This window comes from Leucoraja erinacea, chromosome 8 (assembly GCF_028641065.1).
Source record: "Leucoraja erinacea ecotype New England chromosome 8, Leri_hhj_1, whole genome shotgun sequence".
Taxonomy (NCBI): domain Eukaryota; kingdom Metazoa; phylum Chordata; class Chondrichthyes; order Rajiformes; family Rajidae; genus Leucoraja; species Leucoraja erinaceus.
This window is the reverse complement of record NC_073384.1, coordinates 14,320,466-14,345,545: the sequence shown is the minus strand read 5'-3', so window position 1 is coordinate 14,345,545 and position 25,080 is coordinate 14,320,466. Positions and strand designations below refer to the sequence as shown.

At 40.5% G+C, this 25,080-nt stretch overlaps 1 protein-coding gene across 2 annotated transcripts in view; it reads left to right on the top strand.

Annotated features, from left to right (window-relative positions):
* armt1 (acidic residue methyltransferase 1) overlaps positions 1-25,080 on the top strand; it is a 31,190-nt gene that overhangs the window by 3,829 nt on the left and 2,281 nt on the right. For both annotated transcript variants that reach the window (XM_055639012.1, XM_055639011.1), the window contains exons 2-4: positions 8,061-8,166; positions 21,365-21,606; positions 24,410-24,575. In XM_055639012.1, coding sequence (XP_055494987.1) covers positions 8,061-8,166; positions 21,365-21,606; positions 24,410-24,575 — 514 coding nt within the window. The remainder of the gene's footprint in view (positions 1-8,060; positions 8,167-21,364; positions 21,607-24,409; positions 24,576-25,080) is intronic.

Sequence of the window (25,080 nt, the reverse complement as noted above, 5' to 3'; positions counted from 1 at the left end):
TCTCTCTCCCACCTTTTTTATAAAGTGGGATAACATTAGCTACCCTCCAATCCACAGGAATTGATCCTGAATCTATAGAACATTGGAAAATGAACACCAATATGTCCACGATTTCTAGAGCCACTTCCTGGGATGCAGACCATCAGGCCCTGGGGATTTATCAGCCTTCAGTCCCATCAGTCTACCCAACACCTTTTCATGTCTAATGTGGATTTCCTTCAGTTCCTTCGCCATCCCAGATCCTCTGGCCACTAGTACATCAGGAAGATTGTGTCCTTAGTGAAGACGGATCCAAAGTTCCTGTTCAACTCATCAGCCATTTCCTGTTCCCCATAATAAATTCACCTTTTTCAATCTTTGGTCTTAACTAATTTTTTCCTCTTCACATACCTAAAGAAGCTTTTACTATCCTCCTTTATATTCTTGGCTAGCTTACCTTTGTACCTCATCTTTTCTCCCTGTATTGCCTTTTTAGTTATTTTCTGTTGCTCTGTACCAGTACCTGATTTTCCCAGTCTACCTGCATGTTGAAATCTCCCATAACATCCGTAGCATTACATTTATGATATGCCAATTTTAACTTGCACCCTATATCCAGGCTACTGTTTATGGGCCTGTAGATGTCCCATTAGGGTCTTTTCAACCTTACAATTCCTTATTTCTATCCATATTCACGCCACATCTCCTGTTCCAATGTCACCCCTTGCAAGGGACTGAATTTCATCCCTTGCCAACAGAGCTACCCCACCCCATCTGCCCACCTGTCTGTCTTTTCAATAGGTATACCTTGAATATTCAGTTCCCAGCCCTGGCCCTCTTGCAGCCATGTCTCTGTAATTCCCTCAACATCATATTGTTGCCAATTTCTGATTGAGCCTCAAACTCATCCACTTTATTTCTTATACTTTGTGTATTCATATACAACACTTTGACTTCGGTATTCACCTCCCCTCTCACACAGCTCACAATTGGCCTTGACCTTACTCTCTTATTCCTTCTCGAACTTTCCTGCATTCTTAAATACAGGAAATAATAACAACCTGTATTCTTAAATACAAGTCTTGCATATACAAAAAATAACAATATTGTCCTGTAAAAAAACATTTTTGAAAGTTCATTGACCTGAAACTATCTTATTGGTGCAAGGGCCTAAGCTATTCAGATTTTGTATCAATAATTTGACTGCAAGTGGCTTAATTCTGGATTTGGTGATACAGTATTAGGTGGTTGGGGTGTTATGGCCTGGGCATGTTGAAGGCAAATCGTCAAATCGCTTTTACTTCTATAGCACATTTAAAAAACAGTTCCCGTTGACCAAAGTGCTTTACATTGGTGGAGATACTAACGTGATACAGCATTGGTTCATAGATTAAGTACATACATACATATAGCCCTCCCTCAGGCCGTCAAGAAAGGCTTGAGAGTAAAGATGAGTTTTTAGTCTCGACTTAGTCGATGGAGGGGGCAGTTCTGATGGGAAGAGGGATGCTGTTCCACAGTCTTGGAGCTGAAACCGCAAAGGCGCGGTCGCCCCTGAGTTTCAGATTCAGATTCAATTTTAATTGTCATTGTCAGTGCAGTACAGAGACAACGAAATGCTTAAACCACGGGATGTTCAGTAACCCCAAGTCGGACGATCTGAGGGACCTGGAGGTGGTGTGTGTAAGCAGACTTTTGATGTAGGTGGGGGCAAGCCCGTTAAGGGCTTTGTAAACATAAAGAAGGATCTTGAAATTTATTCGGAACCGCACAGGGAGCCAGTGGAGAGAGGCCAGAATCGGGGTGATGTGGTCCCTTTTTCGGGTGCCCGTCAGGAGTCTCGCTGCGGCGTTTTGGACCAGTTGCAGGCGGGACAGGGAAGATTGGCTGGTGCCAGTGTAAAGAGAGTTGCAGTAATCGAGGTGGGAGGAGATAAATGTGGATGATCTTTTCGAGGTCATCAAACTGGAGGAATTGTTTTATTTTAGCAATCGTCCGAAGCTGGAAGAAGCTAGCTTTTATTGACTTGTTTGTCAAATTTCAATGCTGAGTCAAATATCACGCCAAGGTTTTTGACATGAGGTTTGAGTTATGGGGTAAGGTTTCCAAGGTTGCCTGCCAACGTTTTGATTGAGTCCGAGGGGCCGAGAAGGATGACCTCATACTTACTCTCGTTTAGTTGGAGGAAGTTCTGGGCCATCCAAAACTTTATATCCTCGAGGCAGTGGATAAGGTTAAGTAGATTTGATCATTTTTTGGGCTTCAGGGGGAGATAGAGTTGTGTATCATCTGCATAGCAATGGAAGGAAATGCCGTGCCTTTGAATGACTTTGCCTAAGGGGAGCATATACAGGAAGTAGAGAATACGTCCAAGGATGGAACCGTGTGGAACCCCACAGCAGAGGCTAGCTGGGGAGAAGAAAGAGTTGCCTATGTTAGTAGAGAAACTCCTATCTTTGAGGTAGGAGATGAACCAGCTCAGGGCAGTGCCATCAATACCAACCCCGTACTGGAGACGGTAAAATCTGAGGTAGACAAAAATGCTAGAGAAACTCAGCGGGTGAGGGAGCATCTATGAAGCGAAGGAATAGGTGACGTTCGGGTCGAGAAAATCTGACAAAGTGCACTTTAACAGCATGTGTTTTTATCTATTACAAATCTCAAATTGGGGAGTACAGAGGCAAATAAATAAATGAAGAGTCTTTGTTCCAAACATTATGGAGGGCACTAACTGTCTATGTACACGTCAATGTAAGCTAACATACAGGTTGTTGTGAGGCAAATGAAACATTTACGCTACTCGTAATTTACTTAAACTTTATTTAAGCTTTAAGCAACTCATTTCCGTAATGCATAACTTCAAAGCATCTGGAAAATATCGTTGATTCCGCAGGCCTCGCCGACCCGAGACCCCGCACATGCGCACACTCTGGAAAGACCCCGCATATGCTCAAACTCTGAAAAGGCCCCGCACATGCACACACATCATTCTCCCCTCCTATTTATGTTGAGACGATCAGGAGGTTTAATATGTCTTGATGACCATCGCAGCACTGGAGCGTCAGGAGATAATGGTGTTTCAATAGCTGGTGGTACACATATTGCTTGGTCATCAACTTCACTCATATTGTTATTTACATTTTCAATTTTAGAATTACTTATAGAAGTTTTCATAGGGGATGATGGGAGTGTTGAAGGAAGTTCTCGATTAATATTATCAAGGAGTGATGGAGCTGATGGAGAAGACGGACATGGTGCAAGGTCAGGAAGTGAGTTGACTGACGTCCATCCTGATACTTGATAGTTGCATAAGAAGGATTAACATCAGTCAGTTCAACCATCAACAAAAGACTCATTCTTATTTGATCAGACATACCGACGAAGCAACACAGGCCCAGGGCTAGTCAACCATGTTGGCAGAGAAGCACCACTAGAAGAACGCTGTTTGAAGTTAAAGAACCGCTCATGCGGTGCAGTATTGGTAGCAGTTGACAGTAGAGTTCTGATGGAGTGTAATGCATGTGGTAGAACACACTCCCACTGCTGATCTGGTATGTCATTTGACTTTAAGGCCAGTTTCACTGCTTTCCAAATGATTCCGTTATACCTCTCAATCTGACCATTTCCAGTAGGATGTTATGGTATTGTTTTACTTGTTGCAATTCCTCTGTTAGAAAGGTAGTCTTTTAAATCTTTTGACATGAATGAGGTGCCCCTATCAGAATGTATGTAACTTGGAAATCCACAGAATGAAAACAGTTGATCTAAACATTTGATAACCGTAGCAGCTGACATATTTGGACAAGGAAAGGCAAATGCAAACCTTGAATATTCATCAACTATGGTAAGTATATAAACATTTTGAGAGGAGGATGGTAAAGGCCCTTTGAAGTCAATACTCAAACGTTCCATAGGTTGAGTAGCTTTGATCAATCTCACTTCTTCAGGACGGAAGAACCTTGATTTTAATTCAGCACAGATTCTATATGAAGCACATGTCATCTTCACATCTTCTGTAGAGAAAGGTACGTCTTTGGAACGAACATAGTGTAACAAACAAGTGACTCCAGCATGACAGAGCCCATTGTGAAGATCAGTGAGTGTAGAAGAATGAACAGAGGCACAAACTGCTCGAGTTAATGTATCCGGAGCAACATTATCCTTACCAGGGCGGTCCTCAATTGAATAACTATATGCAGATAATTCAATCCTCCATTCGTGAATTTTACTGTTTTTAATCTTCGTTCGTTTCCAATTATCCAGCATAAAAGCTACTGAATGCTGATCTGTTATCAAAGTGAAGCGCTGGCGAGCAAGGAAATGACTCAATTTTCTCACTGCTTCAATAATTGCTGGAGCTTCCTTTTCGACGGGTGGGTAGTGCAATTCACTACCTTGGAGAGTACGAGACATGAAAGCCACTGGTCGTCCTCCTTGATTTAATGTTGCTGATACTGTTAAATCAGAGGCATCTCATTCAACAACAAATGTAATGTTGCAGATTCTAATTGTTTCTTTAAAGAAGTAAAGGCACCAATTGCTGTAGAGTCAAGGGGGGAAGATTTTGCTCTCATCAAACGTTGAATTTTGTCAGAAAGATTTGGTATCAATTTAGCATAATATGCAAACATACCAAGAACCATTCGTAGAGAGTTTAATATAGCTGGAACAGGTATCTCTTGGAATGGGCGGAGTCTTTCTGGATCAGGCTTGATTAAATCATTTCCAACCCAATAACCAAGAGTATTAATTGATGACACTGATGTTATTGACTTTGCCGCATTTAATGTTAGATTTTTAGAATGTACAATTTCTAAAAACCGTTGTACATTTTCGTCATGTTCAGCTTGGTCTTTCTCTGCAATAGTTATATTATCAAGATAAGGGAAAGTATCTTCAAGGTTTTCTTGTTCAACAAGTTTGTCCATCCCTCTCTGAAAAACAGCCACACCATTAGTTACACCAAAAGGAACTGCAATAGCGGTATAATTTCCCATTTGTTTCAAACGCAGTGCATTTCTTCTCTGATTCTTTCAAAGGAATTTGGTAGTAAGCACTTTTTAGGTCAAAAGTAGAGAATATCTTATACTTAGCTAATGCATTGATAATCTCTTCTATACGAAGTAACGGATATGCATCAAGCTCCGTGAACTGGTTTATAGTTTGAGAGTAATCAATGCAGAGTCTCTTTCTTTGTCTCTCCAAGGGGTCCTTAACCACGACAACTTGTGCCCTCCAAGGGGAAGAGCTGGGTTCTATGATACCTTTTCGTAAAAGATTAGTTACTTCTGTGTCGATAAAGTTTCTGTCATCTTTACCAAAATGTCTTGATTTTGTAGCATTTGGCTTGCACTTAGGGGATAAATTAGTGAATAATGAAGGACATTCAACAGATGCAGCAGAAAAAACACACAATACTGATGGCTTTGACAATACAAGATCAGGCATAGTTCCTTCATACATTATTTGAAGTGATCTGTGCTGTTTCTGAAAATCCTGACCTAGAATTGCTACACAAATCTTTCAAAATACCAAGACATACAGATTTATAACTAATTTTGTTCAGAATAAAGTCTACAATACAAGATCCAATAATTTGAGTATTGACAGTTGTCAGAGCCATCGCATCGAGATTTCTCTATTTGAAGAAATTATAGTTAGAGACACAACTTGTTCACTTATAAAACTTTCTGAACTGCCAGAATCAAGTAGCACATTAAGTGTATGGCCATTGATGGATACCGTTGTAGCTGCATGAGACAAGCTCTGAGGAAATGCAGCTGTAATTACACATAAAGAAGGCATATACATGGCAGCAGTCACACCTTTAGTAGTTGCTTTGGACTTGCATACTCTAGAATAATGTCCCTTCTTGCCACAACTATTACAAGTTGCCTCTTGAGCAGGACATATCTCTATTATGAATATTACCCCTGCAAAAGTAACACTTCCTTTTTGAATAAGTATATGCTGCAGCAAGGGCACATTTATCAGTAGAAATTGTTTCAGCTTGTTCCATATTAGTACTTGGGTGAGATTCTTTTGTAGTAGTTGCATCAGAATACACATTAGATGAGCCATAAGCATCTGAATTTTTCTGAGCCAAGTCAAATGAGTAAGCTTGATTGTAAGCCGACTGTAGATTCAAGGTTTTGTTTTCTAATAGTCTCTGTCGTATAAAAGGCGATGCCAAACCAACCAACTGCTTTGAAGGCACAGTCTTTACTAAATCTTTGAAGTTCTTGTAAAAATTCATCAAGTGACTCACCAGATTTTTGTTTCCAAGTAGCAAGGAGGTGTCGAGCAAATATTACATTGGGTGTCTTAACGAAGAGTCTGCTTAGTACATCAATAACAGAATCATAAGTTGTACATTTCTCTATGTAATCATATACATCATAAGAGACAGCTTATTAATGTCCTCAATCTGTCTGGTGCACCGTCGCCACACTCATCAAAGTTATTTAGTGTACGAAGCCAGTGCTTCCATTCCTTTGCAGCAGTAGGTGAATTGGGATCCAGATCCAAGCATTGTGGTTTCAATCGTTTCTCCATCTCGATGTCACACTGCTTAACTTCTCAGATTGAGTTGCTTAAATTGTTGTGAGGCAAATGAAACTTTTACGCTACTCGTAATTTACTTCAACTTTATTTAAGCTTTAAGCAACTAATTTCCGTAATATATAACTTCAAAGCATGTGGAAAATGTCGCTGATTCCACAGGCCTCGCCGACCCGAGACCCCGCACATGCACTGGAAAGGCCCCGCACATGCACACACTTCACAGGTGAAGCAAGCTATTAGGAAATTATAATCTTAATCTTTAGTACAATCAGGAAATGCAACTAAAACATTTAGAGTACTGTAAATATACTAAGTGGTTTTAGAAAGTCCAGTGAAATGAAATTGTAGAGAAATTAATGGAAATATTGTTTAACATGATTTCAAATGCTAGTGTTGGGGAATGGAATTGTTCCTAGTTCAGGCCACTACCTCCTAATAGTTATAGTGATACAGTGTGGAAACAGCCCTTTGGCCCAACTTGGCCACACCGGCCAACATGTCCCAGCTACATTAGTCCCACCTGCCAGCATTTGGTCCATATCCCTCCAAACCTGATCTATCCATGTACCTGTCTAGCTGCTTATTGAATGTTGGGGTAGTCCCTGCCTCAACTACCTCCTCTGGCAGCTTGTTCCATGCATCCACCACCCTTTGTGTGAAAATGTATATGATATCCCATTAACTCTCTGAGTGATATTGCTATTACTGAAATAGGAGCAACAATCTGCTGGAGGAACTCGGGCAGCATCTGTCTAGGGAATGGACAGTTGATATATTGGGACGGGGTCCTTTATTTTATCTGGTCTGAAAGAATAGAGGGGAGATAGCCAGCAGAAAGATGTGAGAAAGAGGGGTGGTGTAACTGGCAAGCAATAAGTGAATCCAGATGAGGAGGGGCGAATGACTGATGCTGAAGAAAGGTTGGAAATAGCAACAGAACTACAGCGCCTGAAGTCCCACACCACCAGGTTCAGGAACAGCTACTATCCGACCACTCTCAAATTTCTGAACCAACCTGCACAACCCTAAATCAACTTTAGCAATGGATTACTATTGACCATCTCTTGCAGTACCATGGACTTGTTTACTGGTTGTGCACCTGTGTTAATGTCTTGCTTTTTCTTTGCACAGTCTTTCTTTTCATTGTCCTGTAAATTTTATGTGTAATTTATGAGTCTGTGCCCATGATGCTGCTGCAAGCAAGCTTTTCATTGTACCTATACCTCACTCTCCTCATGTATATGACAATAAACTCAACTTAACTCTAGTGATACTTTAATTAACTTTAGTATGCAGTGATTAATGATACATCGCATCAATAGATTCCACACCTGCTGTTTACTATCACACAGTGATCCCTTCATCCCCGAGTGCCACCTGATTTGCCAGTAAAGTAACATGCATGTTAGGATTTCAGGAGGCTTTCTCTGCAAATCTTATCCTGCACTAAATTATATTACTTTTATATTACTTTTTTAATTAAAATTCCTGCTAATGTACAATCCTTTTCTTTTCAGGTCTTTTGCATACTTAACCATTACAGAAAGGTTGCCATATATAGTGACTAAGGCCGTTGATACTTTACATCGACATACGGATACATTCTTCGCGCAATATGGACAGGTGAGTTTAAAGTGGCAGATGTGGAGTTTGAACTGTAACTTAAATAGTACTGATCTAATTTTGGGAAGAGTTCAAAACAAATTTGCCAGAATGATAGCAGGGCTAAAGGACTACGGTTATGTGGATCAATTAGAGAAGCTGCAATTATTCTCCTAGAAGAAGGAAAAAGAGCAAAGGAAGGGCGACTGCAGAGAAATGTTATTGAGGTGAGCAACATTATGAAGCTTTTTCTTATATAGAGAGGTACAAACTGTTTCTGTTGGAATGTGAATTAGTAACCAGAGGAAAAATAGTGAAATAATTTGCATGAAATCCAGGGTGAAGATTGGAAATTTATTTAGCAGCAATTTGTTATGGTCTAGCAAGCATTGCCTAGTAAAGATTTGATTTTGAAATTTACTTTTAAGAAATGTACTGCAGCAGAGAAAATGAAAGTAGAATTAATTGAATAACTTTCAGACAACATGGTGCTGAAGAAAAGAATGACTTCCTCTTGAGATTGTATGATCTTTCAGATTATATACATAGACAATAGGTGCATGAGTAGGCCATTCGGCCTTTCAAGCCAGCACCACCATTCAGTGTGATCATGGCTGATCATCCACAATCAGTACCCCGTTTCTGCCTTCTCCCCATACCCCTCGATTCCGCTAGCCCTAAGAGCTCTATGTAACTCTCCTTTGAATGCATCCTGTGCATTTGGCCTCCACTGCCTTCTGAGGCAGAGAATTCCACAAATTCACAACTCTGTGTGAAAAGGTTTTTCATCATCTCGGTTCTAAATGGCCTATCCCTTATTTTTAAACTATGGCCACTGGACTCCCCAATATCGGGAACATGTTTCCTGCATCTAGCGTGCCCAATCCCATAATAATTTTATATGTTTCTATAAGATCATAGAAACATAGCAAATAGGTGCAAGAGTAGGCCATTCGGCCATTCGAGCCTGCACAGCTATTCAATATGATCATGGCTCATCATCCAACTCGGTATCCTGTACCTGCCTTCTCTCCATACCCCCTGATCCCTTTAGCCACAAGGGCCACATCTAACTTAAATATAGCCAACGAACTGGCCTCAACTACCTTCTGTGGCAGAGAATTCTAGAGATTCACCACTCTGTGTGAAAAATGTTTTCCTCATCTCGGTCCTAAATAATTTCCCCCTTATCCTTAAACTGTGACCCCTTGTTTTGGACTTCCCCAACATTGGAAACAATCTTCCTGCATCTATCCTGTCCAACCCCTTAAGAATTTTGTAAGTTTCTATAAGATCCCCCTCAATCTTCTAAATTCTAGCGAGTACAAACCGAGTCTGTCCAGTCTTTCTTCATATGAAAGTCCTGACATCCCAGGAATCAGTCTGGTGAACCTTCTCTGTACTCCGTCTATGGCAAGAATGTCTTTCCTCAGATTAGGAGACCAAAACTGTACGCAATACTCCAGGTGTGGTCTCACCAAGACCCTGTACAACAGCAGTAGAACCTCCTCTTCACAGTTCACACTGCCACCCAGCTTGGTGTAATCTACAAATTTGCTAATATTACTTTATAATTCCTTCATCTAAATCATGAATGTATATTGTAAATAGCTGCGGTTCCAACACCGAGCCTTGTGGCACCACACTATTCACTGTCTGCCATTCTGAAAGAGACCTGTTAATCACTACTCTCTGTTTCCTGTCTGCAAAACAATTTTCTATCCATGTCAGATTGTGACGCTTTCAGATGAACTTGTTGAGTTTAGCACATTTATAAGATTACATAAAGAGATTACATTGCATTAACAGGCTATGTGTCCATGTTGATAGTTCCATCCTACTCTAAAGACTTATACCTTTCCCCCTAAAGTAAGCAACAAAAGGTTATAACATCCTTTAATGTATCTGAACGTTTCAAGCACCTTGCAGGGGTGTTTTCAAGCAGAATTTAACCAGACTCTTATAGGAGTGTCAAAAAAAAAGAAGATATACTCAAAGGAGTTGGAGATATCAGAACAATCAAAACAAAGCTTGGCCAGAGTAGATTTAAGAAGTACAGTGCATTCAGAAAGTATTCAGGCCCCTTCACATTTTCCACATTTTGCTACGTAACAGCCTTATTTTAAAATTGATTAAATTCATTTTTTTATCATCAATCTACAGAATACCCCAGAATGAAGAAGCGAAAACAGGTGTTTAGAAATTTTTGCAAAGTAATTAAAAATAAATAACTGAAATATCACATTTACATAAATATTCAGACCCTTTGCTATGACTCAAAATTGAGCTTAGGTTCATCCTGTTTCCATTGATTATCCTTGAGATGTTTTTACAACTTGATTGGAGTCCACCAGTGGTAAATTAAATTGATTGGACAAGATTTGGAAAGGCACACACTTGTCTATATAAGGTCTCACAGTTGACAGTGCATGTCAGAGCAAAATCAAAGTCATGAAGACAAAGGAATTGTCTGTAGACCTCCGAGACAGGATTGTGTTGAGACACAGATCTGAGGAAGGGTATAAAACAATTTCTGCAGCATTGTAGGTCCTGAAGAACATAGTGGGCTCCGTCATTCTTAAATGGAAGAACTTCAAATGGAACCACCAGAACTGGCCGCCCGGCCAAACTGAGCAATCAGGGAGAAGGGCCTTGGTCAAGGAGGTGACCAAGAACCCGATGGTCACTCTGACAGAGCTCCAGTTCCTTTGTGGAGATGGGAGAACCTTCCAGAAGGACAACTATATCTGCAGCACTCCACTAATCAGGAGACAGCCCGCTTGGAGTTTACCAAAAGGCACTTAAAGGACTCTCAGATCATGAGAAGCACGATTCTCTGGTCTGATGAAACCAAGATTGAACTCTGGCCTGAATGCCAAGCGTCACATCTGGAGAAAACGAGGCACCGCTCGTCACCTGGCCAATACCATACCTACGGTGAAGCATGGTGGTGGCAGCATCATGCTGTGGGGATGTTTTTTAGCGGCAGCAACTGGGAGACTAGTCAAGATGGAGGGAAAGAAGAATGGAGCAAAGTACAGAGAGAACCTGCCCCAGAGTGTTCTGGACCTCAGACTGGGGCAGAGGTTCACCTTCCAACAGGATAACGACCCTAAGCACACAGCCAAGACAATGCATGAGTGGCTTTGTTACAAGTCTGTGAATTTCCTTGAGTGGCCCAGCCAGAATCCGGACATGTATCCGATCGAACATCTCTGGAGGGATCTGAAAATAGCTGTGCATCGACGCTCCCCATCCAATCTGACAGAGCTTGCGAGGATCTGCAGAGAAGAATGGGAGAAATTACCCAAATACAATCGTGCCAAGCTGGTAGCGTCATATCCAAGAAAACTTGAGGCTGTAATCGCTGTCAAAGGTGCCTCAACAAAGTACAGAGTCAAGGGTCTGAATACTTTTGTAAAGATATTTCAGTTATTTCTTTTTAATTACTTTGCAAACATTTCTAAACACTTGTTTTTGCTTTTTATTATGGGGCATTGTGTGTAGATTGATGATTACAATTTAAAAAAAAATCCATTTTAGAATAAAGCTGTAACGTAACAAAATATGGAAAAAGTGAAGCGTCTGAATACTTTCTGAATGCACTGTATCTTAAAGACAAAGAAAGGATGACGTATTTTGGATCTTGCCAGTTGTTATAACCACCAAAGATGGGGCAATGCAGGAATGTTCAGTGGTTTGTATTCAAATCATGAAAACATACAATGATTAAAAGCGTAGAGGAGATTACAGAGATTGAAAGGGGAAAATTGTGGAAGGGTTTGAAAGCAATAACGAAAATGTTGGTCGAGATATTTCTGGAGAGCTGTGTTTTGAAAATGTATATTTATGTGACAATGCTCAATCAGAGTTATTACACAGGTACAAAAATCATAAAAAGTCTGGAATATTCACCTGATCCTAAGGGGATTGAAATTCATGAGGAAGGGAAAGATGCTAATAATGTATAACATAGTCAAGTTGAAAAAGGACGTATGAAATAAGGACGAAGTAGGCTGCTCAGCCATTTGAGTCTGTTCAGTGAAATCATTGGCTGATCATTGGCTAACTGTCAGCGCCGTAGATGCCCGCTATTTGTATACATTGTGTATTCAAGCAAAGAATTTCATTGCCTAGTCACATGTGACAATAAAGTATTCCTATTCCATTGTTTATGTTCTACCTCAAACACCATTTTCATCTCTCCTCGTCTACTTATCCATTAATTACTCTCATGACCAGCATTATTTACTCCCATGTCTAAGGCAGCTTTGCTTGTAATAGAAACATAGAAACATAGAAAGTAGGTGCGAGAGCAGACCACCAGGTCCATCGAGCCCGCACCGCCATTCGCTCATGGCTGAACACTAAACAGACACACTTACCCACAAACAGTAGACACAAGACACAGAACACAAGACACTACCCTCCCCTTTATACCGCTATCACCCCTCTCCACCCCAAGAACCTCGTGATCTCCTGGGGGAGGCAAAAAACCGGATAAAAACCCAGGTCCAATTCGGGAAAAAAATCCGGGAAATTCCTCTCCGACCCCAATCTAGGCGATCGACACTTGTCCAGGAGATCACTCAGGTCTTACTATACTAACCATACCTAGGTCTATATCCCTGCCCTCTCCCCGTAGCCCCTTATCCCCTTGGCAGCTAAAAAACCATCTATTTTAGTCTTAAATATATTTAAAGTTTCTGCTTCCACTGCTCCCTGGGGCAGTGAATTCCATAAATTAACCACCCTCTGGGTGAAGAAGTTCTTCCTCATCTCAGTTTTAAAAGAGCCCCCCCTTATTCTGCAACTATGTCCCCTAGTTCTAGTTTCCCCGATCATTGGGAACATCCTCGGTGCATCCACCCGATCAAGGCCCCTCACGATCTTATATGTTTCAATGAGATCGCCTCTCATTCTTCTAAACTCCAAAGAGTAGAGTTCCAGCCTACTTAACCTTTCCTCATATGTCAATCCCCTCATTGCAGGAATTAATCTTGTAAACCTTCGCTGCACTGCCTCCAGGGCTAGTACATCCTTTCTTAAGTATGGACCCCAGAACTGTACACAGTATTCCAAATGTGGTCTCACTAATACTGTGTACAGCTGCAGCAAGACCTCCGTGTTTTTATACTCAATCCCCCTAGCAATAAAGGCCAAAACTCCATTGGCCTTCCTGATTGCTTGCTGCACCTGCATACTAACTTTCAGTGATTCATGTACTAATACCCCTAGATCCCTTTGCGTTGCATTACAACGCAGCTCCTCCTCATTTAGAAAATAACTTGCCCTATCATTTTTTTTCGCAAAGTGAATGACTTCACATTTATTAGTATTAAATTTCATCTGCCAAGTTGTTGCCCACTCACCTAGCTTATCTATATCCTTTTGCAGACTCTTCCTATCCTCCTCATCCCCTACTTTTCCTCCCATTTTTGTATCGTCCGCAAATTTTGATATATTACACTTGGTTCCCTCCTCCAAATCATTTATATAAATTGTGAACAACTGGGGTCCCAGCACCGACCCTTGCGGAACCCCGCTAGTTACCGGTTGCCATCCCGAGTATGAACCATTTATCCCCACTCTCTGCTTCCTATTTGTTAGCCAATCCTCTACCCATGCTAATATATTACCCCCAATCCCATAATTTTTTATTTTTAGCAATAGTCTCTTATGTGGCACCTTGTCAAAAGCCTTTTGGAAGTCCAAGTATACCACATCCACCGGTTCCCCTTTATCCACCCGGGTTGTTACTTCCTCAAAGAATTCGAGCAGATTCGTTAAACAGGACTTCCCCTTCACAAAACCATGCTGGTTCTGTCCGATGAAGTCATGTTTATCCAAGTGCCCCGTTAGTGTTTCTTTAATAATTGTCTCTAACATTTTACCCACCACCGATGTTAGACTAACCGGTCTATAGTTATCCGCCTTCTGTTTACTTCCTTTTTTAAATATAGGTGTTACATTGGCCATTTTCCAATCCACTGGGACCGTTCCTGCCTCCAGGGAGTTTTGGAAAATTATCACCAATGCATCCACAATCCCCACCGCTATCTCCCTCAAGACCCTTGGATGTAATCCATCAGGCCCAGGGGATTTATCCTCCTTCAGTCTCATTAATTTCCCTAATACCACCTCCTTGGTGATCTTAATTGTATTTAGCTCCTCCATTCCTACCGCCCCCTGTTTATCCAGCGTTGGAATATTTTTTGTGTCTTCTATGGTGAAGACTGATACAAAATACTCGTTTAATGCCTTTGCCATTTCCATGTTCCCCACCAACAACTCTCCAGTCTCACCCTCCAATGGACCAACGTTCACCTTAGCCACCCTTTTTCTTTTTATATAGCTATAAAAACTCTTACTATTAGTTTTTATGTTGTTCGCTAAATTCCTTTCATAGTCTATTTTCCCCGTCTTAATTAATCTCTTAGTTATTTTTTGCTGACCTTTAAATGCTTCCCAATCCTCTACCCTCCCACTATCTCTGGCTACCTTATATGCCCTTGCCTTCAGCCGAATACTATCCTTTATAGTTTTACTGAGCCATGGCTGACTGTTCTTACCCTTACCCCTTTTTTTCTTCATAGGAATAAATTTTTCTTGAAGGTTATACAGTATACCCTTAAACGTACACCACTGCTCATGTACCGTCTTATTCTTGAGTCTGCTATCCCAGTCAACTTTGATCAGCTCAGTCCTCATACCTTCAATGATTGAAACTTTCAAGTAGAGTACTCCAACTATTTACTACCTTTGGAGTGTAGAAAATTCTTCTAATTTCAGTCTTAAGTGGACACATTGTGACCTCTAATTCCAGATTCTATAAGCCTGAGGAATCATGCTCCCCATTTCTATCATATAAAAAGACCCTCTATGAATTTTGTATATTTTAATGAGAAATGTATTCTTTAATGAGAAATGTATTCCAGCGAATAGAGGTTTAGCCTAATAAATTTGGCTTGTGACAGACCTGACATTGCAATCTGCTTTGCTGCATTTAATTGATAACAAGTATATCTTTTTTTAAGGTAAGGAGACTAAAATTGAACATAATATTCCAGGTGTGGCCTCGCCAAAGCCCTTCATACAATAATTGTATTAAGATACTTTTGCTCTTGTACTCAAACTTCTTTCAATAAAAGAAAGGAGGGGGCAGTACAGTGGCGCAGCAGTAGAGTTGCTGCCTTACAAAACCTGGGTTCAATCTTGATTATGGGTGCTCTCTGTACAAAGTTTGTACATTCTCCCTGTGACTGCGTGGGTTTTCTGCGGGTGCTTCAGTTTCCTCCAAAGACGTACAGTTGGGAAAATTGTAAATTGTCAAGTGCGTAGGATAGTGTTAGTGATTGCTAGTCGGCCTGGAGTCATTGGGCTGAAGGGCCTGTTACCATGCTGTACCTCTAAAGTCTAAAGCCAAAATGCTATTTGCTTTCCACATTGTCCCCGTACCTACATATTAACTTTCAGTGAATGGTGTACAAAAGCATGAAGGTCTCTTTGAACAACAGCATTTCCCAGATTTACCGTTTAAAAAAAACACTTAACATTTCCGATTTTTCAGCCAATGTGGATAATCTTACATTTTTCGCCTTTTCATCCTGGTTGCCCACTCACTCAGCTTATGTATATTCCCTTGAAGTCTTGTTAAACCATACCACTTTTCAAAATCCCACAGTTTTGTGCCATTAGGAAACTTGGAATTGTTGCATTTAGTCTCCTCAACCAAATTGTTGATGTAGATTGTGAATAATAATATTCTTGTATTAATCCTTGTGGTATCCTCTAGTCATGGGTTCCCAGCTAAAGAAAGATCCATTTATTTCTACTTTTTGCCTTTGGCTCATTAACTGTCTTTCCATGCCATTTTATTATCCCCAATATCGTGTGTGCTGTTCCTATTGAAAACCTGAAAATCGAAATACATGTTCTTAGTTCTGCAGGTCACATTCCGATACGTTAGCCAAGCATGATTTTCCTTTCATAAATCAACGCTGACTCTATTCAATTTTATTATTATTTTCAGTGTGTTATTACATCTGGCATTTTCCCTTCTATTGATGTTAGGTTAATATATCAGTAGTTACCTATTTTTGTCCCTCCTCTTTTATAGTACAGTCACATTTGCTATCCTCCAATCCACAGGAACAATTCCAGAATGAATAGAATTTGGAAAGATTATAACCACTTCACCCACTATCTCTGAAGCCATCTCTTTCAAAACTCTGTGATGTAGGTCATTGCAAGTTATTAGCTTTTAGTCTCACCAACTTCTCTTAAGCTTTTTTAATAACTAAGACTTTTTTCAGTTCACTCTTGCTCAAACCTTGATTTCATCTATTTCTGGCAGATATTTTATATCTTCTTTCATGAAGAAAGTCATAAAACATTGAATGTGTCTGCCATTGTCAGTTTTAAATCGGGGGGATTTGAATTGGACAATGGCAGAAAAATTCAATGTTTTATAACATTTTTCAACCACAGGGAGGCTGTGGTGAATCCAGTTTTCTCCCACTTGTCGTGCCTGGTGAAGTGATTACCAATTGTTCTAATATTTATCACACGTTTGCTTTTATATTTAATTTCCTCTTTTATTCATTTCTTGTGTATCCTTTCTTAAATACTAAGAGAGTCCCAATTTGCAAACTTGCTCCTTTTTTATGAGCAGCATTATAAGCCATTTTCTTAATACCATCTCTAATTTCTCCTGAAATTCATGATTGGAGCTTTTTTTTCCTGTTGTGCTTTAATGGAATGTGTATTTGTTACAGTTGATACTTCTTAGTTGCTTGTCAATCTCTGACAATTGTCATGCCCAGTTTTAGTGGTCCTGGGGTCTACTGCATGGAAGCAGGTCCTTCAGCCCAACTCACCCGTGTGAACCAAGATGCCTCATCGAAGCTAGACCTGTTTGCCTGCATTTGGCCCATATCCCTCTAAACCTGTCCTATTTTTGTACTTGTCCAAATATCTTTTAAATGTTGTTATTGTACCTGCAATCCCTTTACAACAAGAATATTAATTAATCCTTTCTCATTACGTAGTGCACTGTATAAACACTGCTGTAATTTCTACATGGTGAAACCAAAATGTATAAAAATTGCCTTTATTAAAATCTGCCAATGTGCACTTTAACCACATGTGATTTTTTTTTTTTCTATTACAAATCTCAAATTGTGGAGTACAGAGGCAAATAAATAAATGATGGGTCTTTGTCCCAAACATTATGGAGGGCGCTGTAGATTACTGATGAATAAGGAGATCGGCCATGATCTCATTAAATGTTAGACTGAAGCAACCAAGTGGTTGACTGCTGCTCCCAATTTATATTTTCATATTGTTGGTACTATTTTGATTTGTCTCGTCTACATGTCGATTATTTTCCTCCTGATTACTGTAATACTTGAGTTAACTTTATTTTAATTATGTCCTACAACTGTGTGATTATTTGGACTCCTTTGAACAACCCTCTCCAATGTTTTCTTCCCATTGCTCCTTCTTAACTCCACCCAAGACTTTCAATTTTATACCATAATCTGTCCAGCTGAGATCTTTACTACATTACAAATGTCTTCCCTTGTTAACAGGCTTACTCCATGTCCTTTTCCTTTTGCTTGCCTTTTCTAAATGTGGAATCCCATGAAATATTTAGTTCCCAATTTGGTCACTTTGTAGCCACATTTCCGTTATGGCAAATAAAGCATACCAATTAATGACTATGTCAATACACCCATGTTCTTACAGATGAGGTGTGCATTTGGACATGTCTCTGAATTTTGCCGTTTAATATTTATCTGTCCTTTGACCCTATTTGCTGTTTACCTTTTGTTTCTGGCAATTACTTTTAATATTTTTCAAACAATTTTAATTTTCACTTACATTTTTTTCACTCTCATAACAATCCTCTCAAGTACCCATCCTCTTGCCAAGCTGGTTCACACAATCTCTCAGAGCACCACCAAACCCCCTGTGAGGACACTGGTCCTATTATTGTTATGATGTAACATATCTAACCAGTGTAGGTCCCTTCTGTGCCATCTCTCCAGCCATGCATTTATTTGCTCCACTTTCCCATTGCAGTAATCGTAATTGTTGTGGTTCAATGTTCTTAGACATAAACGCAAACAATCAGTAATCAAGCAGTACAATCTTTATTTCGCCAGGCGGGTGTGGTAGGACTCTTACAGTATGTAGATTACAGACTATACAGAGTTCTAATCCCCACACAAAGGGGCAGTGATTAAGTACATGTATTTACACAACAATAATCAGCCATTCAGCAACATCTACAGAGCATAGTACAGCCTCTTGCTTCTTAAGATTGACAACTTCTTAAGATTGCCATCTTCTTATGATTAACAGGTTCTAACGAGAGAGGAAGGGTTAGTCATATATGGTTATATGAGGCTATTTTTCTGCAGATCAAGCATCTTGTTTTTTTTACTGATGTCACACATTATAAACTTATAAAGCAAGGGTGCGAGCCGAGAGTGTCTGACCATCCTTTTAATGTTTATATTTTAGAGGAGACATTCATGAAGCAAGGGTTAGAGCTTCTGCTGGCTTTGCAATTAATTAGGAGAAAAGTAATAGCCTGCCTTTAATTTCAGCTGAATTATTTTTTGTAAAGTTTAAATCTTTAAAACTTCCTCAGTGACAATGTGGCATTGGGAGTAAATCTGAGTATGACTTTTAAGATTTTGCTTTTTCAAGTTATTCCCAGCAAAACTGAAATCTGCAGCACCTTATCCCTCTTTCCATCTACCATGTATGTTGTTTGTGCTAATATGGACCCTCTCACTCTGACTGTTCTGCTGCCATTGAGTATCATCCTGGATTTGGCACCAGGGAAAAAACATACCATCCTGAAACCAGGCTTACGGCCACATATGCACCTGCCTGACCTAGTTATCAAATCTCTTCATAATATTATTCTCCCACTCTTCCTCTCTTTGGTTCAGCTGACTATAACTGCTGTGCTATAGGGGAGTTGCACGAAAGGTCACTGGGTCATAGGGCTCGACGCACGGAGCCGCTAAATCCAACTGGAAGACATCCGTCACTTCCGATATATGTTATTAATGCTAGAAACGCGTACTTTCCTACCTGTTAAAAACCGCCAAAATGTTGAATTTTTGCGCTGAAAAAAATTGTGGGAGTCGGGGTAAGTGTGAGAGACATGTACCCAACTTTAGAATTCCAAACTTGAAGCGAAATGAAGGTATAGAGAAGCGAGAACTGAAGGGACCACAGCAGCTAAAGTGCTTGGTAAACATTGGAAATATTGGAAATTATCGCGTTTGTTCACTGCTTTTCATCAAGTGAGGCATTATTTGTGTTTTTTCTTGATTCCTTTGGTATCTAAAAATTCTCAAAAGTGATAAATCTGGCTATAAATTTTTCTTCAGATGCGTTTTCATTTTGTATGTAAAAACCCACGAGAACCATGGCGATTAAAAAAAAATCACTGCTAGATTTATCACTTCTGAAACTTTTTAGATGCCAAAGGAATCAAGAAAAAACACAAATAATGCCTTCCTGTTGATGAAATGCAGTGAGCAAACGGCCAAGCACTCTGTCTGTTGTTGTCCCTTCAGCTCTCGTTTCTATCTACCGTCATTTCTCCTCACTTTTGGAATTCTGAAGTATGCTAAATGTCTCACATGCTTATCCCAATTTCCATCAAAAAGGTGCATCAAATCCAGGACAAACAGACTCAGGAATAGCTGCTTCCCGAGAATTATATCTACCATAAATTCAAATCCACACATGCACTGACTACACCGCCCAACACGGACTTCCATCTGTATATATGTATATATGTATGTAGCGCCGTAGAATTTGTGCACCTATTCCCCCCCCCCCCATCTCCCTTCTGTTTTGTTTTTCTGTTTCTTGTTTTTTGTGTAAAATTGTATGTATGCACTGAGTACGAGCAGCTTTCAGTTTCACTGTACATGTATAGTGACAATAAATGGCATATCTATATATCTATCTATCATAATTATTTACAGTGCAAAAAATGACAATTTCAGTGGGTTTTCACGGGCCCGCTACGCTGGAAACAATGGTAAGTGCCTACCTGCAGTTCATCGTGTGTAATCCATTTGGAGTAGCGTAGCAACAGTACGGGTCATGGGTCGTGACCCAACTGCCGTGAAACCTCCCTATACTCCTCTCCAAAGGAACCATGGCCTTCGCCAATACTCAAAAAAGAAATTCTATTAATGAGAGATGAAATGAGTGGATCTGTGAACCACCTTCATGCTGTTCCAGCAGTTTACTCATTCTCTCTCTGTTAGCACGCTCCAGATCTGCTATACATGATGTCCTCAGCCTCACATATGCGTTTCAGCCTCATCTATGCACCACAGTAAAACTGGAGCACAAGCTGCAGCAGCTGGAGACAATTTCTGCATATCTAATAGCTTAGATCTCTGGAAATGTCCATGACTTGCTTTTTGGGGTATTGAATTCAGTTATTGCATTGAATCACAATGTTAATGATCTTCAGATACAAGGCATCAGGCCTAAATGAACCTCATTTTCAAGCAGCTATAGGTCAACTGCCGAAAAGGTTGCTTTGGAAATGATGGAAACGCAAGGGAAAAGGTGATACTCACCCTCAACCTTTTCTTTCATATAAAAACAGTTTATTTACTAATAGAAACATATAAATACAGAATGTTCATTAACATTCCCATCACAAGCAATGTTGTCCCATTATTTTACAAATCTACGTCGATTGAGTCCGTGCCATTGCAAGGTACAGGTTAAGCAGTCTCGCAGAAATTGTGGCATCTGGCAGAGGTGCATAACATAATTAGTTATGATCATCGATGAACATGTAGTTATGCTTGTACATATGATTTGTACATTGAAAAATGTGTCTGTCAGAAGTAGTCAGTGAAGCATTGCTATTGCATTAGAGACTTGTTCTTGTCCCTTTGCCAGATGAAAGCCAGAGGTTGCACTAATGCACCAATTTAGTTTGGTAATTATGGAAATAGCCACTGTGATTATGTCATTAGGTTATATGACTGATGCCAGCCAAACATCAACTGGGCTAAGGGAAAATAATGCATGGAAGGGTCTAGGCCAATTTCGGAAATAATTTCTTGCAGATCTAGCTGCAGAAAACTTTCACATGCAGAGAATAACATGCTGTGAACTGTGAATGTAAGATCTGATGCTGTGATTTTTTTTTTTTCAGGAAGGTGTTGAGGCAGAAAAAGCAGCCATTGGTCTCCTGTCCAAGTTAAGAAATGAGCTGCAAACTGACAAGCCAGTACTACCTCTTACAGATGGATTTCCAGATGCTGCCCAGTGGAATAAATATCTAGAACAACAACAGGCTCGACTGGGCTCTGAGGAAAACACCAGTTGGTTTAAAGCACCCTGGTTGTATGTGGAGTGTTACATGTACCGTAGGATCCATGAAGCATTGTTGCTCAAGTGGGTGAAGCAATTAATTAATTACAAAATGAAACTAAATCTCATTGGATGATACATTTGTATTGAACTAAATTGGGAGCAGACTATAGATTTTGTTGAATGAACTTGTCATAGAGTTGTACAGTGCAGAAACAAGCCCATCTACACTGAACCCATTTCCCCACATTAGGTCTGTATAATTCTGTGCCTTGCCTATTTTAGCATTTGTCCAAATGCCTCCTAACAGTGGTAGGAAGGAACTGCAGATGCTCGTTTAAACTGAAGATAGACACAAAAGAAGGGTCGGGCCCCAAGCATCACCCATTCCTTCTCTCCTATCAGTGGTAATTGCATCTGATTACAGCTCCTCCTCTGACTGATCTTTCTAGATATCAACTGTTCTTTGCATTTGTGTAAAAGACATTCCAATAATCCCTCTTTAAAACTCCTTCATTTTAAACCCATGTGCTCTTGTTTTCGGTACCCTATTGGGGATGTATATGGTGAATTTGCAAAAATCTTTCGTAATTTTATTTACGTGTTTCTTTTTACTGTTTTAATTTTGACGCTGCGTGTGTGTGTATTCTTCTCCTACCTGCACATAATAACATTACCTGTATTACATTTCATATAATCATTGCTTTGTGTATTATATAATCTTCCCTATGACCCCAGGATGTCCTGTTCCATCCACTTGTATATGCTTCCTGTTGTGTGGCAGTGGCAAATCTTCATAAAATCCTTGATAATTGCTTATTTGAAAGGAAGTTTGGGATGTCCCAAGGATGTGATAGGTACTAAATGAATCTGGCTCTTTGTGATCAATGCAACAAAACATCCTCTAAATCAGAAGGCTCACTGTTAAAATCCTTTTTATGACCTTTTTTTACAACATCATCTTAAGACTGACCGTGAAAATTCTGCATTTCTTATATATTTTGCATCCGCACACACCTTGTCATATCTGAATTCTGCATTTTTAATTTGCTAGGCTATAAGTTGTGAAAATACCTCTTTAAATGTTCTACGCCAATACCTGCCATCCCTCCTGGAAACCTTGCATAGGACATTTTCACTGCCTGAGGCCACATGCAAACTGGAAGAACAACAGCTCATATTCCACGTGGGTATCCTAAAATCCAATGGTATGAACGTTGAATTCACAAATTTGGAGTAACATCCCCTACCCCTCCTGTACACGTTTCCTCCATCTCCCACCACCTGCATCACCCAGTTCCATTCCCCTCCTCCATTCCTCATCTTCCACTCCTCTCATCTCTAGTCCCCCATTTCCCTTTCATCCCCTCTCTCTCTCTTCCCTCCCCCACCCATCTCTCGAAATCCGTATCTCTCCCTCTAGGTTTACATTTCATTCAATTTTTCTCCTTTATATGGCACCCATTTGTCTCTTTTTCACCATTGGCCTTTGTCATTAGCTCCACCCATCTGCTGTCACCCCATCTATATTACTAAAAGTCTGTTCTTGACCGGTTTTGGCGATCTGTGCTGCGGTTTCCGAGAGAACGCCGCCACCTACCTGCGGCCGTCATTTTTGGCCACCTCTCTCAGAGCCCCCCTCCGCAGCATGTGTGCCAAGGATTTTTCCAGTCGATGAAAAATGACAGAGATATTAATGATTTTACAAAATTCCCCATTCTCTCTGCTGCCCTCGCTTGCGGCAGGGGGGGGGGATGGACTATAAAACCAGGAAGTGGTGTGCCTCAATTAGTCTGCAAGCTGGAGGAAGGCAGAGGGTCATGTTTCTCTGAGCTGTGAATAACACTGAACACATGTGCACACAACTGTGAGTAAGTACCCTTAATGTGGTTTGAAAATGAAAATATGGTTAAAGTAAAAAATCACTGCCTGCAAATGGTTGTTTGGGGGATTTGGGTTTAAATAAAAAGGCACTCTCTCTCCCCCCCCTCTCTCTCTCCCCCTCCCCTCTTCCTCTCCCCCCTCCCCCCCCCCCCCCCCCCCCCCCCACCCTGCGCTTCCCCCCCCCCCACCCCCCCCCCCTCTCCCCCCCCCCCCCCCTCCCCCCCCCTCCCCTCTCCCCCTCCCCCCCTCCCCCCTCCCCTCTCCCCCCCTTCTCTCCCACTCACTCTCACTCTCACCTTCTCTCTCTCCTCCCCTCCAACCCTCCCCTCCAACTTTCCCCTCTCACCCACCCTCCCTCTTCTCTCCTCGCCACCCCCCTCTCCCTCTTGCCCCTCTCACTGTGTCTCTGCCCCTTCTCTCTCTGCCCTCACTCTCTACCTCCCCCCCTCTCTAGATGTGACTGCAAGTTGGGGGCTATGCGTCAGTAGATAGGGTGGTTATGGGGTAAAAGGAGCAAATTAATAATATTAATATAATATATCAAGGGGGGTAATTAGCGTGAGTGCGGGGGGGGGGATAGTTAGTGTGTGTGACGCTGCATGCCGCCTCCCCCCCCCCCCCCCCACAACCACACGTTGGGGGAACAGACCCAACGGGTCTGCACTTGGTCTAGTATGACCTGTATTCCCCTATCACTTTCCAGGATTTACTCTACCACTCTTTACCAGCGACCGTCCCTCACTCCCAACAGCCTGAAGAAGGGTGTCTATCTCTTCCACAGATGTTGCCTGACCCGCTGAGTTACTCCAGCGTTTTGTTATTTTATAATCTTTTTTCCTTGCCTTTAAAGACCTATCCTATATATTCTTCTTTAAAAACTGACTTTGGTGGTTTTTTTTGTCGTTGAATGTAAATGAACAATATTATGGCGATATCAAATACCAACCTATCTACTGACTTTTAGAAGTGAGTGAATGGTTACATTTCTCGTTTTACATTGCAGTCCCCCGATGTGCGATTTTGATGTATTTAATGAAGCAAAGACTCAAGGTTTCATGGAGTCGCAGGAAGCTATTATTGCTATCTCCACCCACCTTCAGAAAGTAAATGCGAACGTAAAATGCTTTAAAGAAACAGAACTTAAAGCTGAGTTACAGCGGCTCCTGCAGGTAACCTTACATTTTTAAAACTAATTTTCGTTATGTACATTTGTTATATGGTTAATGTTTTATATGACTCTGGAAATACTGCTGTATCATCCAATAATTAATTGTACCTCTGTTTCTGGTATTGCCAGATCAGAAAAGTAAAATAAAGAAAAATATTAGGATATTTTCATTCTGTATCTAATGGATGATTTTAATATGAAACATCCCAACCTGAGTAGCCTCTGATTTTTACCCATTTGACATAATTGACCCAAGCATCAATAACTGGAGAATTTAGTTTTTATCAGTGTAACTTGCAAGTTATTGTGCTCTTAGTAATATCAATTAAAAGACATTGCACCAGAAATCTAATGCAGTTTGTATTTTAAATTTTAAAAATCTACTTAGTATTTTGTAGAATTGTCACTAGTTTAACAAATGCTGACTGGCCCTCAGGCCATTGTTCTTTTTTGGTGTTGACTGAAATTTCTAAACAAATTTTGATGAGCATTTTAAAATAGTGTGG